This window comes from Eretmochelys imbricata, chromosome 2, assembly GCF_965152235.1.
Source record: "Eretmochelys imbricata isolate rEreImb1 chromosome 2, rEreImb1.hap1, whole genome shotgun sequence".
Taxonomy (NCBI): domain Eukaryota; kingdom Metazoa; phylum Chordata; order Testudines; family Cheloniidae; genus Eretmochelys; species Eretmochelys imbricata.
In genome coordinates, this window is record NC_135573.1 from 180,131,656 (window position 1) to 180,148,929 (window position 17,274).

At 43.5% G+C, this 17,274-nt stretch overlaps 1 protein-coding gene across 2 annotated transcripts in view; it reads right to left on the reverse strand.

The window, feature by feature from the left end:
* Positions 1-11,415, reverse strand: part of ANLN (anillin, actin binding protein) — a 41,633-nt gene extending 30,218 nt beyond the window's left edge. For both annotated transcript variants that reach the window (XM_077811028.1, XM_077811027.1), the window contains exons 1-5: positions 11,360-11,415; positions 3,492-3,645; positions 2,610-2,906; positions 1,817-2,157; positions 848-1,067 (exon numbers count right to left, since the gene is read on the reverse strand). In XM_077811028.1, coding sequence (XP_077667154.1) covers positions 848-1,067; positions 1,817-2,157; positions 2,610-2,906; positions 3,492-3,645; positions 11,360-11,377 — 1,030 coding nt within the window. In that variant the 5' untranslated portion in view covers positions 11,378-11,415. The remainder of the gene's footprint in view (positions 1-847; positions 1,068-1,816; positions 2,158-2,609; positions 2,907-3,491; positions 3,646-11,359) is intronic.
* Between the last annotated feature and the right edge of the window lie 5,859 nt (positions 11,416-17,274).

Sequence of the window (17,274 nt, forward strand, 5' to 3'; positions counted from 1 at the left end):
GGCTAGTGTGACATACCACAACCATATGCAGTGTCTTTGGAGAGTATTGTATAACTGCCATAAAGTTAATATGTATAGTTGCAGGCCAGGGATTATGTTCCACTCCATAATAGAGGGTTACTGCAGCTCCGCCAAGAACTAGAAACAGTGGGGGTAATTCTTGCAGTGACTGGGAATATTAATAGCTCCAGAAAAGTACCATCCATTGGGGTGGTTTGGATATACTGGTTAGGGACTGGCTCAAAAGACACAGGAGACAAAGACAGAACTTGGGGAATAAAAGGCCAGCTTGAATTGATTCAATTCATTATGATCCCAATGGTCAAAGGTGCTGTAAGCCTAAACCCCTGGTCAGAAAGGAAAGGGACGTTGATCCCTACCCAGAGTGGCAACTGCTAAAGGCCTGAGAGAGCATTCCTTCAGCAGACCACAGAAAGGGCTCAAAAAACACAAAATTTTGAAACCTGGTTTTAAAGGGATTGAAATATTCTTTATCTACAAAGAAGTTAGCTCACAGTTTAAAATGGTTCTACTGAGAACTATGTTCAGAAAAAGAAAGATATATTTATGGAAGTTCTCTTAAATTACTACTAGGGTGCTTGATTAGAATTCTATTAGTAGAAAGTTACAAGAAATTCTAAGCCATAAATTCAGAATATGAACAGCTAACCATTACATGGTATAGACCAGCATTAGCTGGAACGGAGTTTTGGACCGCAGGAAAAAAAAAAAAAGATTAGTACAGTTTGTTGGAAACATTTACAATAAGTTAAATTTAAAACGGAAGGTAAGGGTTAAAAATCAACTGTATCACTCATTGCTTTAAAAAACAAACACAGTCACTTACCTGGTGTTGTAGGCTTATCCTTATGTTCAGGTTGCACATGTGTTCTTTTGATTGGCTCTTCTTTGGGCTGAACTGGCTGGGATAAGGTTGGTTTTACTGTTGGCTTAAGTTCCTCTGTTTTCTGGGGGCTGCACGGCTTTTTTTTTAATAGTTGTGGTACCTCAGATTCCTTAAGATTGGGATTGGTTACTCTAGAGGCTTTTCCTAAGTAACTGGGTCCCTAAAGAGGAAAAGAAATATACATATGGATATGATCTTAGTTAAATGGGAAGACCACACTTTCTTCACTCACCCAGAAAAGGCTAGATGAAGAAATTTTGCACATAGCTCTTATTTCCCAATAGAACAACAGAAAAGGCAGAACAAGTTACGATGCCTTTAAAGCATTTAGATCAAATATATCAGTTTTTCAATATTTGATTCCATAATTTGCCACCTGTTGCACATATTATTTAATATTCATCTAACCTTAATTCTAAGTTCAGTGGAACACTGCAAGTTCATGAATGGGATAATTTTCTTAACAGATGCTACTACTTTCAGATGTCTGAGTTGCATTTTATAAAAACATTTACATTTACAGTTGAGAGTCGCGATTAACCACATGAACAATTGATTTCTATAATTCCTGCTTGTCAAATTTACTCAAAGAGTGTGCCACTCTTACAAATCCCCACTGGTGGCTAAAAAGAAGTGCAATTCACATACATTTGGAAGCCATTGCTCCCCTCTCTTGCTCATATGGCCCATCTTAATTTTTGCAATGAAAAGAGAAGAAGCTTATGATACCATTTAAGTGTCAGATGATCAACGGTATTAAGATTGAAATAATAAGCAAGAAATAATTAAGGCTACTCATTTTAAAACGGTCATGATCATCTGTCACTAACATTCAGATTAGACATGTAAGGGTTAACATCCATCCCACAAAAAAAGACATCAGGTTAGTTGTTAAATTTGATCACTCACCGATATCTTAGAGGTTGCTGGTTTATTTACAGATACCTCAACAGCCCTTTGAGAACAGGATGCAGCTTCCTGCTTTACACTGCCACTATTGATTCGAGCAGATGCTTCACTTGTAGTGGACAATTTGGATAAACAAGTAGTGCCAGGCTGTTCTTGTGTATTGTTTTGCTTTGCAGATGGATGACTTAGATCATTTTCCCAGGAACCAATTGTAGCAGCAAGGTTAGCTAAACGGCCTTTTCTCCCCACTGGGGTATCACTTGTGAGAGATGGCTGTTTGGGTGGGGAAATGGCCTGTTCTTTTGATAGGAGGGGAGATAGGGGAGAACTTTCAGACGAATCTGAAAATTAAGACAGGTAGTTAAGAGCTACACACTTTTTGAAACATAAGACACTAGAAAAAGTCAACCTTTTGTAAAAATAGAGTTCCTAAGCAACTCAATTACAATTGTTAATGAGTTAGGTTATTTTGCAAAGACAATGGCAGATTACTTTACTAGAACCCAAGAAATGTTAAATTTCTAAAACCTGATTACATCAATTTTAACAATGATGTAAAAATCAGATGGGGTTTATTAGAGAGCGTACAGAAGGTGTATTCTCAATGATTTCTCATTTTTTTGGACACCCATTTCTTTTCCTACAATATTAACATTAAATTCCTGACTTTTATTTTTTTTGTAAAGAAATCCTGTGTCAGGAACAGTCACTGAGAAAATTTTTTTCTAGTGCTTGCTTACACCACTGTCACGACAAATGGTTTAATTTTTAAATTCTATGAAGTGGGACATACCATTATCATCCCAGCAACGTCGCTGTTGTGCCAGTTTCTGCATACGTGTTTTGACTGTAAGGGCTACAGGTACTTCAGATTTCAAGTTCTGTTCTTCCTTTTCAACAAGCAGTGGAACAGGCTGAACTGAGGGAGCCCTGTTATTTGCAGTTGCTTGTGGCTGTGCCCTCATCTCAGGAGGAAGAGGTTTCATGGAAGTTGAATTAACTGGCTGTCTATTCTCGGCACTAGAAACAGGAACCTCCATGCTGTCAGAACACAGCCTTTTTGATGGGGATGGCTTTGTACTAGGTTTCACTGTAAAAATTAAAAGTATTTGAACCAGTCAGTTATCAGCCATAATCTTCACAGCCTGCAATTAAAAGTACTGACATACTTCATCTTTCTGAAACAGCTTTTTAATTTTTAAGCCCTCCACTACGTCTTATGTAAGAGTTCATTTAAAAAAAGAGGGGGGGGGGGAGGAGAGAAGAGAATAGTTGCCCAGTCTTTATGTCCATCATCAAATCTTGATTGTCCCTTTAAACTCTGCATTCCCAAATGTGTTTCACTATTATTAACTAAGGCGAGCGACTTTCATAGCAGTGATGTGTTTAAATTAGTGCCCACTTAATAGTTTAAAGTTACTTCATCATCTGCAAAACATTTGCCACCAGTTTAGAGGCTAGTCACATTTTGGACCTAATTAAAAACGCAGGCAATAGCATCCCTTACTGCTGAGTTTAGAAAGAAGAGCGTTAAACTTTGGTACTAAAAGGTAGTATTTTTTTAGTCAAAGTAGTATGTGTCGAAAGAAATAAATGGGAATTTTCACATAGAAACAGTGATCCATATGATTTTTCCAAGAGGTTTCTTATTCTGTACTATGCCTATTCAAGATACCTTCTTCACCGGACAAAGGTGACTGGTTACTAGTTTCTGACAAAGGTTCTCTCGTTCTCTTTGTCTGTATCGAGGGCCTCATTCCTGCTGTGGGTCGCTCAGCCATTTTCTTCTGCAAGTTCTCTCGCCTGGCACGGGTTCGTTCAAGAAGTTTCTAAAATATTTAGAAAGGCACAGATTGTTACATACTTTGGTATTCTAGTGGAAACGCGTGTTACTAATAAAGTATAAATTACTGAAACCCTGAATTTTTATAGTAAGTTCTCAGTTACATGTTTCTAACGTCCTACGCCAGAGGTCCCCAAACTGCCAGGTGTGCCCACCGGGGGGCACAGAGGAATGTTCAGGGAGCGTGGCGGGGCCCCACAGAGAGTGCGGGGAGAGCACTACTCAGCCCCACTACGCTCCCAGCTCTGCTCTGGCCACAGCCACAGCTCCCGACACTGCCCCCAGCCTCAGCCCCTGGCCGCAGCTCTATTTCCGGCCCCAGCCCCTTTACTCCTGTCCACAGCATCTCCAAACCTCCCCAGGATCCACGGACAGGTGTGTGGAGGAGATGTGGACGGGGCACGAGGGGCACAACGCTGAAAAGTTTGGGGACCACTGTCCTATGCAAAAAATTCTCACTATGGAAACAAAAGACTATACATCTATCAGATGTTGCAAGCTTACTAATTACACTATCCTTCTAAATAAAGAAATTCATAAGTAGTGACAGTGACTAACAGTGAATTAGTGACAATTGACTTCTAAACTGTAACAGTAGCATTGCTAAAAACAGCCAAGTATTTGGTTACTAGTTTGTTTGTTTTTTAAACAAAGTTGCCAAAATTGGTGTACATGCCAGCTGTATTGCAGATGTGCATTCTCTACAGCAGGGGTAGGCAACCTGTGGCACGCGAGCTGATTTTCAGTGGCACTCACACTGCCCGGGTCCTGGCCACTGGTCCGGGGGCGGGTCTCTGCATTTTAATTTAATTTTAAAGGAAGCTTCTTAAACATTTAAAAAACCTTATTTACTTTACATACAACAATAGTTTAGTTATATTATAGACTTATAGAAAGAGACCTTCTAAAAACGTTAACATGTATTACTGGCACGCGAAACATTAAATTAGAGTGAATAAATGAAGACTCGGCACACCACTTTTGAAAGGTTGCCAACTTCTGCTCTACAGCAACCCTTCTAGCTGACTGAGGTGCACCATTAACAGGTTCTGAAGTGAGCATGGCCAAAGGGATGTAGGCATTAGAGAGATGAAAGAAGAGCATTTTGAAGATATCATGGATGCAGAGGATGCCATTAAAAAAAAAAAAAAGAGATCTGCACTACCATGTCTAGACAGAAGAAAACAAAACCACAAAATTTGTCTTTATACTGACAAAAGTATTCCATTTAAAAGAGGAAAGATTTAAACAAAGATATATCAGTTATGCCCCAAACATATGGGATATTTCTTCTGATCAATTGATCTGATTGTTATAGTTCACATTCCATTTTGGTTGTATTGACCCACTTCATTACTTATAAATCACTTCAATGAAAGTTTAGAAGTTGTAACAAGTGATATTTGGAGTTACTCTGCCTTCAAGTACTATTTAAAATTAAAGTATTTGTATCAGATATTGCTTAAGGAATACAGTACTGCTTGATTTAATCAATTTTTAAGCGTGACAAACTCCTTTGAGCTAAATTAAGCACTTTGAGACAAAGTTCAGTTATGAAAGTTCTAATTCACTTTGAAAAGGCAGCACTTAGCACTGTGTTGTGGTGATGGCACAAAGTAGTTAAATTCTGTGAGCTGTTGTAACCCATTATCCTCCCTGATGCATGGCAGTCAAATATAAATTTAAGAGTTTAACTGTCTAAAAGACTTCAGAGTCTTAGACAAAGTTTCATTTGCTCAATGTGCAGCGGCAGTCAAAAAAAGCCAACAGAATGTTAGGAACTATTAGGAAAGAGATCGATAATAAGATAGAAAATATCATAATGACATTATATAAATGCATGATATGCCCACACTTCGAATATCGTGTACAGTTCTGATCGCCCCAACTCAACAACAAAAGTGATTAGTTGTATGGAACATCTTTCATCTGAGGAGAGATTAAAAAGACTGGGATTTTTCAGCCTGGAAAAAAAGAGACAATTAAGGGGGGGTACAGGGGGGAAGATATGATAGAGGTTCATAAAAATCAATAATAATGTGGAGAAAGTGAATAAGGAAGTGTTATGTACCCCCTCCATTTAATACAAGAACCAGGTTCATACCCAGTGAAATTAATAAGCAGCAGGTTTAAAACTAACAAAATAAAGTACTTCTTCACTCAATGCATAGTCAACAGGGTGGATTTGATTTAAATCACTAGTCAGGAAGACTTGATTTAATCATGGATTTCTATATAAAAGTCCGTTCTTGTTGGTTGTTATAACCTTAATACATATTCTTCACAACTCAGAGACAGATGAGACCCAAACTGGGTCTCTTTTACGGCCTGCTGCCATTGTAGGTTTTCCCTTCTAGTGAGAGACTGGTATGGTAGATCTCAAACCAATGAAGGCTACGCTCAAAGACCTCAAGACTTCTGGAATATGCTGCTCAAACAGTTTCACTTTTGTTTCTACTGTCCCACACTTCTCACATTTATCTCCAGACTTCTTCTCCTTGTAAAGATCTATTCCACCCACAACAATCTTCTATTCACTGAACTTTTTGAAACTTTACACTTTTAGAGAGAGTTAAGGGATTGACTGTGTACACAAATTTGCAGAGGGACAATAGGGTAAGGTCTGTTATTTCTCACCTCTATATATTATTTTATTTATTTAAAAACATTTTTGCTGTTAAAGCATGTTATCTCTGGAGACACAAATCCACAGTCTGAGAACTGCAAAACTAAGCATCTCTGATGGTATCTTCTAGACTCAGCACTGAGTCCCATTGGATAGATAGAAAGATTAACCTAAATAATCTATACAGAAGCCTCTGGGGCCCCAAAAAATTGGGTCCCTAATCTGTGAACTATTGGAACTCATTTACAAAACTTTTCTTAAACATTACGTGAATATATTGTCTCCATACTATAGAATTAGAATTTATAATCCCTATTACGTGATGAGATATCTTTGAGTTATAATATATCTTAATTAAAACTATCTTTAGACAGGTTGTTTTCCTCAAAAAAACATTTTATCAAAAAAAATCCTATTTAAATACAAAACCCGATTTAAATAAAAAAAATTGTTTTTTTTAATAATGGATTTTTATCCACTGATAGTCAACCTGGGCATGTTGTGAAGGCCAAAAGTAAAATTGGGGTCAAAAGAAGAATTAGTTAAGTTCATGGAGAATATGTTCATCAATGACTATTAGCCAAGATGGTCAGGGATGCAATCCCATGCTCAGGGTGTCCCCAAGCCTCTGACAGCACGATTGGGTGAGAGGGGATGGAGCACTTGATAATTGCCCTGTTTTCTGTTCATTCCCTTTGAAGCATCTACCACTGGCCAATGTCAGAAGACAGGATACTGGCCTATGTGGACCACTGGTCTGACCCAGTATGGCCATTCTTATGTTCTTGTTGTATGACTAATGGCATGTCAATCTCAGCAGTTCTGTGTAAAAGCAAAATACTGACTCTAAATTTCTGTAACAAAGGAGGACTCTGGGAAACTACATGAAGGCAGGAGCGCCTATAATGACAAATTGCATGTCAGTTTTGGACTCCACCCTGTTCCCTTGCTCTACCCCACTTCCCCCACAAAAAAAGTGAAGTGCACAGGGAACCATGCATGTGAGAGAAAATTTTCAGATGCAGAGACTAAGTAATAAATATGCAGCAAAGGAATAGTTAAATAGCCCACACTTTGGGCTAATGTGTAAGGTGGGACACTCAGAGTAATTCAAATACACATCTACATTCCATTCTGTTCCGTTAGCCCAGCTTGAGCTAAATTTCAGTTGCTGCTGCTAGGATGTCATTTCACAAGAATGTGCAGCTCCATTGTTGAGCTCAAACTTTTACTGGTTTGCAGCATACTCAAGTTTTCCAAGTAATAGTCATAACTCAAATTCTGCTCTCACACACTTGATGAGTAAGCCACACTTTGAAGTGACCGTTAGAATTAGTTTTGAAGCCCACTGGCATTTTTTTTTGGGGGGGGGGGGGAGGGGGGGGAAGAGTCTTACCGTGTTGTGCAAGGGTTTTGCCAAGGGCTAGAAGTTTAATTAGAATATTCACAGTTTTAGTACTTGCCATAAAAACATACTTCCTAAATATATAATAAACTAAATGTATACACAGTGCATGCATGATCTATTATCATATCTTAAAGGTGCATACAAGTGTTGGGTTCCAAGTTATTCCACTTCTCCCCTACACAGCCAAACATTGTTAAGGGCATGTGTCATAAATATAAAGGGAAGGGTAGACACCTTTAACCCTTTCACCTGTAAAGAGTTAAGAAGCTGAGATAACCTCACTGGCACCTGACCAAAATGACCAATATACTTTCAAAGCTGGGGGGGAGAAACAAAGGGTTCTCTCTGTCTGCGAGACGCTTTTGCCAGGACCAGAGCAGGAATGCAGGTCAGAACTCCTGTAAAGTCAGTAAGCAATCTAGTTAGATTCTGTTTTGTTTAAATAGCTGATAAAATAAGTTGTGCTGAATGGAATGTACATTCCTGTTTTTGTGTCTTTTTGTAACTTAAGGTTTTGCCTAGAGGGATTCTCTGTGTTTTGAATACGATTACCCTGTAAGATATTTACCATCCTGATTTTACAGAGGTGATTCTTTTACTTTTTCTTTAATTAAAATTCTTCTTTTAAGAACCTGATTCTCCCCCCCCCCCCCCCGCCCAAGCAGACGTTTCCAAGTGGGCACTTCCCCTGTTCTTTGTGTAACACTTTGGTGGTAGCAGTGTTTAACCGAAGCTGGTAAGAATAAGCTTAGGGGGTCTTTCATGCAGGTCCCACATCTATACCCTAGAGATCAGAGTGGGGAAGGAACCTTGACAGCATGTCTACACTAAGGGTATGTCCGTACTACCCGCCTGATTGGCGGGGAGTGATCCATACAGCAGGGGTTGATTTATTGCATCTAGACACGATAAATCGACCCCCGAGCACTCTCCCAACGACTCCTGTACTCCACTGCCATGAGAGGCGCAGGCAGAGTTGACGGGGGAGCGGCAGCAGTCGACTCACCGCAGTGAAGGCACCGCAGTAAGTATGTCTAAGTATGTCAACTCAGTTATTCACATAGCTGAAGTTGTGTAACTTAGATCAAACCCCCCCCCCCCCCCCAGTGTAGATCAGGCCTTAGAACACTGCATAGGCGTAACTGTGCCACTGTAGCACTTTTATGAAGACACTAAGCTGATGAGAGAGAGGTGGTAGCTATGTCAGCAGGAGCAGCTCTCCTGCCAACATAGCACTATCTACACAGGGGGTTAGGTTGGCATAACTGTGTCGCTCAGGGGTGTGGATTTTTCACACCCCTAAGTGATGTAGTTACATCGATATAGGTCTGTAGTGTAGACAAGACATAGTGATAAATTGTTAGCTGACATTCAGAAGTCAAGATCTGCGTTAGTTTTTGTATCTAAGGCTACGCCTACACTGCACTTTCGTCGGTAAACCTTTTGTCGGTCAGGAGCCTGAAGGAAAAAAAAAAAAATCCTGCACACGCCAGCCAACAAAAGTTTTACTGATGAAAAGCGCCAGCGTGGACAGCGATTTGTCAGCGGAAGACACTTTCCCGCCGACAAAGCTACTGTCACTCATTGGGGGTGGCTTTATTTTGTCAGCAGGAGAGTTGTCTCCTGCTGACAAAGATCAGCTACACTGCGTACCAGTGCTGCTGTAAGGTACGCGGTGTAGGCATAGCCTGAGGCTTATCAAGAGATATATTATACAACTCATGTATCTAAAATATTAAGCAGATGTTGCTTAGTATTTAATTTTAGTTCAAGGACAGTTGTGTTAGGCTTAAAGGCTGACCAATATTAGCATATCATACTCCTTTCCAGAAATAGTGGAATCAGTTCAAGTAACAACAAAAAGTTGTTACTTGAAGGATGCTTCTCTCTTGAAGCACTGGAGAGAGGGACCCATTAGTATTGTGAAATATTTGAATAAAGTTTACTCTAAGGAACAACCTAACAGCTCCAGCTTGTACTTCTCAAAATTCAGTTATTTACAAGAAGGTTGTATGCATATTGGAATACTTCCCACCATGCAAAACAATTTTAAATTCAGTTCAGTAGTTTAGACTTGAAAAGGAATTTAATACAAGTCTCATCAGGTCACCCATTACCAATTAAGGAAGCAAGGTTAAGTTGTTTATATATAACAAACATTACATACATAGAAACTAGATGGACTCCGTTTTAACATAAACTAAGGGCAGAGCTACAGTTTGTGCTCCAATTTAATTAAATGAGTGCTACCTCTTTGTGCAGGTTCTCTTCCAATCATTTAAATTAAATCACAGTAAAACATTCAGATACTCTTCAACCAGTTTAAGAGTGTATGTGGGGGAGGCTGCGATAACTAAAATCAGTATAGAATTCGTTTTTAAGCTTCAGTTACATCAGTGCACAAACTGTTTAGACCAGTCTCAGTTAAGATTTTAAATTTTATCACAGCAGAAAATCTGATCATCTCCATTCATTTTAAATGTATATATACACACTGATTGATAAGAGAGTCAAATGTTTTCGGTTAAAAAAGGGTAAATTAGACTTCTTAAGGCCATTAGTGTTCAGTACAACATATCAACAAGTCACACAAGTCAGCTCCACGTTACTACCTCAGTGTCATCTCTTTGGAGTTAGGACAATTCTTCAGATGTTTTATTTTCTGCAAGTAGCATGTTTAGATCAGTTGCACCCACCATACAGACTCAGACTCTGTTCAACCTCACTCAGTTCACCTTGACTTCACATTTTGTATTTAGAAGCCACACATCACCTAAGCACTGCCACTTCTAACAATCATCCTAGAAGCAGCCGCCGCCTTGACCATATGATAAAGTCAGGAAAGGGAGAAACTCCACAAGGGTGGCTACATCTGCTGGACGCGCTAAGTGGGAGCGCCCTGCCCAATGGCCTCCAGGCCAGTGGTTCTCAAACCTGGGGTTGGGACCCCCTGATTGGTTATTACACGGGGGGGGGGGGGGGGCGCGGAGCTGTCAGCCTCTACCCCAACCCCGCTTTGCCTCCACCGTTTATAATGGCGTTAAATAGATTTTGAAGTGTTTTTAATTTAAAAGGGAGGGTTGCACTCAGCGGCTTGCTCTGTGAAAGGGGGTCACCAGTACAGAAGTCCGAGAGCCACTGCTCTAGTCTCTCCCGTGCTACGAGCGAGCCGCCCATTGCGCACCCCGACACACCGGGCGGGAGCCAGCCACCTTCCACAGGCTGGACAGCGGGAAGCACCCGGCAGCCGAGGGCGCAAGAAAGGGCAGCTTCGGCAGCAGCAGCAGCGGGTGGCACCTTACCGTTCTCTGCCAGCTTTGCTGCGGGAGCAGCGCGGGGGGGGGGGGGTATCTCACCCCCACGGGCCGCCCTCCCCGCAGACACTGCCAAGGCCACCCCTCGGCGGGGCACGGCGCAGCCCAGGAGCGTGTTGAAAGAGCAACGGTTTGGGCTGCGGGCGGGGAAGAATCGATTCACACCGAGCTCGCGTACAGCGGCGACCGCCCGCGCCCCGATCCCCCCCGCCGCCGCCGCCGCCGCCGCCCTGAGCGTTACCCTCCCCCCACGGGGTCCGACATCCCAGCGCCCCCATCTGCCCTCCCACAGAGGCCGCTCCAAGCCCGGTCGTTCGCTCCCCCGCCGTGGGGGAGGGGACCGGCCGCTCACCTCGGTGAAAGGGTCCATTGCTATTGCTGCTGCCGCCGCCCGGCACCTCCGACTCCGTCCCCTCTCGCGCTGCCCCGGGAGTGGCTAAACTACCACCCCAAACCGCTCTTCGGATTTTGAATTTCAGCGCCCTCCTCCACGGCGCACGCGCCGCAGGAGACAATTCCGCCCTCGGGCCGGCCGGAGCGGTCACGTGATAGCCGGGCTCAGGCACCCCCAGCCTCCCTCTTGCGCATGTGCGTGCAGAAGTCTCAGCGCAACCTAACCCACCGATTGAATCCCGATCGTCCTTGCTTGTAGAGGAGTGGGAAAGGGGCGGGATAAAAGCGGTGATTGACATAGGCACTGGCCGTCCGGCAAAGGGGAGCCGAAGGAAGGGTGAGGGACCAGGGTTGCCAACACTCCAATCACATAAAGCCAAACACCCTTGCCCTGCCTCTGTCCCGCCCCTTCTCGAAGTCCCTGCCCCGCGCACTCCGTGCACCCTCCCTCTGTCGCTCGTTCTCCTCCACCCTCACTCACTGTCTTTCACTAGGGCAGGGGGGTGCAGGCTCGGGCCCAGGGCTTTACAGTGCGGGAGGAGGCTCCAGACTGAGCCTGGGGCAGGGGGTTGGGGTGCAGGAGGGGGTGCAAGCTCTGGGAGGGAGTTTGTGTGCTGGAGGGGGCTCAGGCAGGGGGTTGGGTGCAGGGGGGTGAGGGGTGCAGGCTCTGGGAGGGAGTTTGGGTGCTGGAGAGGGCTCAGGGCTGGGGAAGGGGGTTGGGGTGTGGTAGGGGATGTGGGGCGCAGGCTCTGGCCAGGAGGCCGTTACCTCGAGCAGCTCCCAGTTGGTGGCACAGCAGGGCTCTCTGCCTGCCCTGGTCCTGCACCACTCCGGGAAGCAGCTGTCACATCCCTGCAGACCCTGGGACTTGGGGGTTGGAGGGGGGCTCCGCACGCTGCCCCTGCCTGCAGGCACTGCCACTGCAGCTCCCACTAGCTACAGTTCCCAGCCAACGGGATCTGCGGAGTAATCACTGGGTGCACAAGGAGTGCGCAGAGACACCTTAGGGGCTACAGGGACATGCCGGCCACTTCCGGGAGCGGTGTGGGGCCAGGGCATGCAGGAAGCCTGCCTTAGCCCCACTGCGCCACCGGACTTTTAGCAGCCTAACATCTCTCAGAATGCTTCCGTAGCCTCCAGGAGATAGAGCCCGATTCTTGGAGACTCCTGGCAAAACCGGGAGCGTTGGCAACCCTAGCCCTGACCCTTGCCTTCCACCTGCCCTGTCTAGTGGTTGGGGTCAGAGCAGCGTTCTGCTGAACAAAGCACAGCATCTTGGCATCACCACCCTGATAGGTTGCATGGACTCTTCCCTCTCGGAGCAATTGTTTCAGGCTCTCTGCAGCCTCAGGCCACTAGGGCTGCTGCGCTTAAACACACTTCATGTTTTCAAACTTTTCTTCAGACCCACAAGAGCCATTACTACACTTCAAAAGCTGAGATTTTGAAATACTTAGACAATAATGCCCAGGCTTTATTCCAGCTCTGCTGCCATCTTTCCCCAAGGTCACGAACAGCATTTCCTTGTTGCACTGAAATGGGAAGTCCATTGTCACTTCAGATGACATGTATGGAGATGTCTTTTGTACTGTGCTATAGTTGGAGTAGAAAGTGACTCTCTGTTCCTCTTTAGATGTACCCTATCCCATGCTACGATTCTCCCAGCCTCCTCCTCTAGCTTATGGTCACTGATTTTGTATTTGATGAGAATCTGCCTTAGTCTGCCACATGTAGTGGGGGTTGCAGCAGCTCTCAATCCAGAGGTTAGAATGTGCTCATGGGAGGTGAGCAGCATTGGAGTCCCCATAGAGACATACCACTTATAATATGCTCTGTGACCACACAAGCATTCACAACTGTAAGAAGGGTGAGACTTCATTTCCTTCTCCCAAAGAACAAGCCACTACTTGTGGGGGTAAAAGATCAATTTCTTTAGCTGTAGTATTAGAAGACTCCATAAATGATAGAAGAGGTATAGAAAGCAGGACATCCAACATGCAGTCCACAGCAATCACAGCAAAGGGAAGATGGATCAAGAACCAGCAGGCTGTATCATCAGACATCCCCATGAAACACCTGGTGCATGCACAAGAGGTCTTCAGCTCCCTGGAATGCAATTTTAGAACTGCTCCAGTTTGACTTACTACATCTTCTGTTACATATGCAGACTCAGTGGGATCATGCAGTGCTGCTCTAGCCTGTATTTCTGCACCGCCATGCAAGCACTCTGTCCTGCCACTGCACTCTTTCAAATGTATATACAGTACCATATTGCACTATATTGCACCTAGGGGCACTGTGACGGGTTCCCCCCGGGGCGCCACCTGGAACTGGGGTGCCACTGAGCCTTCTGACCCACTAGCATGGGCTCCCTCTCATACTGTGCTGCTGTAACAAGTTGCAAAGCCCTCCAAGCTTGCAATTTCACCAGCATTCACATCCTGCTTCCTAGGTGAGGAACCCAGAGCAGTACTGTCCTGCCCTAGTCAAATCTGGCCAGTATAAAACCCGGTCTGCCTCTCCCTCAATGTAAAGAGAACAATGCACACTTGTGATAACCAAGTGGAGATTTTCCCCAAGAACTCCAATCAAAGCTCACTGGTATAGATTAAAATATAAAATAAGTTTATTAACAACAAAAGGATAGATTTTAAGTGATTGCTTTGATCCGTTTGCTGATTACCTAGTAAATAAACAAAACCACAAACTGAGCTTAACACACTAGATAGGTAGGATATGAATTAGCAAATTCTCACCCTGAGTGATAAACAGGCTGCAGATTCTTAAGGCACAAGCTGCCGTGGCTCTGCAGCTTGAGAATTCCAGGTTTTCATACACAGGCTAGAAATTCCTTTCCACAGTTCATCCCTTGTTCCTCAGGTGTTTCCAGGTGTGTTGTTGTAGGGAGAGTGAGGTTCCTTCATTATCTCATTTTCCCCCTTTTATATCTTCCCATTTGCTAGAAAGCTCTTTTGCTGTGAGCTGGGTGAAGGGCCAAAATCCATTTGCTGTGGATGTAAGATCTTAACTACAATTTCTGATAAGAACTTTTCATATAGGCCCAAATGAGGGCTAGCTAACAAAGAACAATACATGGCTAAGAGAAAGCTGGGGTAAACAGACAACTTTGTGTGTTTAAAGTCAGTGAGCGGAGTCAGCTTAACTCCGAATGTAATTGGGCATCCTTATCATGAGTTATACGAAGCGCTGAGAAAGGCCTCAAAGTTAACTCCCTAATGCAAGGAGAAGATAGTGGCACAATACCCCTCAGATTCTAGACAGAGAAGGCCTAATATGATTGAAATGAGTAATGACATCCTCCCCTCACAGATGTATGCCAATCCTAGCCCACAGAAATTCAAGGGTAAACCTCTAAACAATTGTCATTGTTAAATACTAATTACTACCTTTTTTGCTTTAAATCTCTAGGAATGTACCTGTTGGTCAACCGAGAGAGCTGCTACCTCATTCCCCTGGACCCCAAAATTATGCTTTAACCTATATACTTTAATAGACATAGTTTGGGGGTAATTACCTGTGTGTCAACAATATGTTAATTTGGGGCCATGGACGGAACCATTATGTAATCTTTTAGACCTTTGACTTATTGTGCTTATCTTGTCTTGCTGCTAGAACCTCTCCAGGGGCTTGGGAGAACCCATCCCTGTTGCTTCTCTCTGCCCAATGAGCACCATATATATTCTATTGTAATTAATTGTTCTGCAGTGTCTCTGAGCCTAATAAGCAAAGTGACACTCCGCCAGCGCTGTGCGTAATAAACTCCTGTACTTGACTCTACACGGTGTGAATTACTGTCCTTCACTGGGTCAAGCAGTTTCCATTGTGCAGTGCTACCTCTGGGAGGTTTCTATTGTACACAGTTCCTGGGGTAATCCTTGTGCTTGTGTGCATTTCCTCAAGAAGCCATTAATATTGTTTAGCCTTTTTACTGTTGTACCTGAAAGGCTGCTTGTGGGTGCTTTCAACCTCACAACATGTTTCAGTAACACAAACACAGCTTTTAACTTCACATACGGCGATAGCACATACAATCCAACAAGATGTTGTCAGGTATCATTCTAAAAGTCTTGATCTGCTAGACAAGGCATACTTTGTACAAAACATATCCTAATTACATGACAGTGGTGAATACTGGCATCATTTTGGCAAGTCCATCCATTCCCCTTTAGACATTGTCAAGCTGCATTAGTATATTGTACACAATTTTGATCAACTGTGTGCGGTGCAAATAGTCAATAATTAACCCCCTGAGTTTAGTCTTTAAAATGAAACTAAGATACACTTAGAGCAGGGGTCTCCAAACTATGGCCCGTGGGCCGGATCCTGCCTGGGGCTTGCATTTGTCCGGCCCTCCAACCAACAGGGGAGAAGCGACCAGCTGAGTAGGCACACCGAGCAGGCGGGGGAGGGGCCGCCGGCAGCAGCTCACGTGGGTTCGGGGGCGGGGGGGTAGCTCAGCTGAGCTGTGCGGATGGGTGAATGCCCCCGGGAGCCAGTGTCCCCCCAAAAGGGGAGCCAACTTAGGGGAGAGTTGCTGCTGCAGCCGAGCAGGCACGGACCCCTCCCTAAGAGTAAAAATACAAGCCAGATGCTTAATTACATCTCCAATAAATGGAGTAAAGAAGATGGAAATGAACAATTTCATAATGGTTACATTTTAACTACAGCACTAATCGAACCAAACAGTCCCAACAACAATGGGAACCTGGAGCTTCTCTTACCAAAGTACAGCCAAACTTTCAATCCTTTGTCATTTTCTTCAGCAGAGCAGGCACACCTAGCAGGCAGAGGGAGAAGGGAGCAGGTACGGGGCAGAGCAGACCCAAAAAGGGGAGCCAACTTATAGTACCTGCATTGATTAACTTTTATACCCGATTTAGAGTTTAATGCAACAGTGACACAATAGAGTAATGTTGTTTTTTAAACAATTTTGCATATATTTTGCATATATTTAATTTCTTTCACAGTTGCTTCGGCCCACGAAGCCCCTTCAAAAATCTAATATGGCCCTCATCTTAAAAAGTTTGGAGACCCCTGACTTAGAGAAATCTTAATATGTTTATTTTCTTTGTTCAGTATGTAGTTAATAAATGCCTTATCAATTTGATTGACGTGATTTGATTTGGCTGATGTGACTGGGAAAATTTATATACTGGCATTCTCAAAGGAAATTACCTGTTATCGCTAATAATACATAGCACTTTTCATAGTTAGATATCAAAATCTTTTACAATCTTTAATGTGTTTATCCTCATAACACACAGGGTGGAAGTGCTATTATCCTCATTATACAGATTGGGAACTGAGGCATGGAAAGACTAAGTGACTTGCCCAAGGTTACAAAGAGAGTTTATAGCAGAGCAGGGAATTGGACCTGGGTCTCTCAAGTTCCAGGCTAGTGGCAGAACCGCTAGACCATCCTGCTAACATGATATCTTTTTATCAGTCAAAGGCTTCAAAGGTGGTCAGTCTTCTGGAACAATGCTACAGAAAGGCTTGTGAGCACAACAGTGGCCAAGGGACCTAAAGTTACTAGGTTTCATCACAATGGCACACTTTTTTCTCCAAGTAAATTAATACTAAGTTTTAGTATTCCATAGGGCCTAAAAAGGAATCAAAAGACAGACATCAAATAATCTTTTACAAATTTGAAAAACTGAAAGAGAGCAAGGAATTCTGTTTTGGGGATAGGTGAAACAATGCCCAGCACTATGCACTGGACTCACCGTATTGTCACTCTAAGGGATTCAAATATCGTGAGTTAGGCACCCAAATATCATAAGATTGGTTTGAGAGATCAATTTGGGAGACCATCAGATTTTCCATTTTGCCAGCAGGCAATTGTCACCTAGC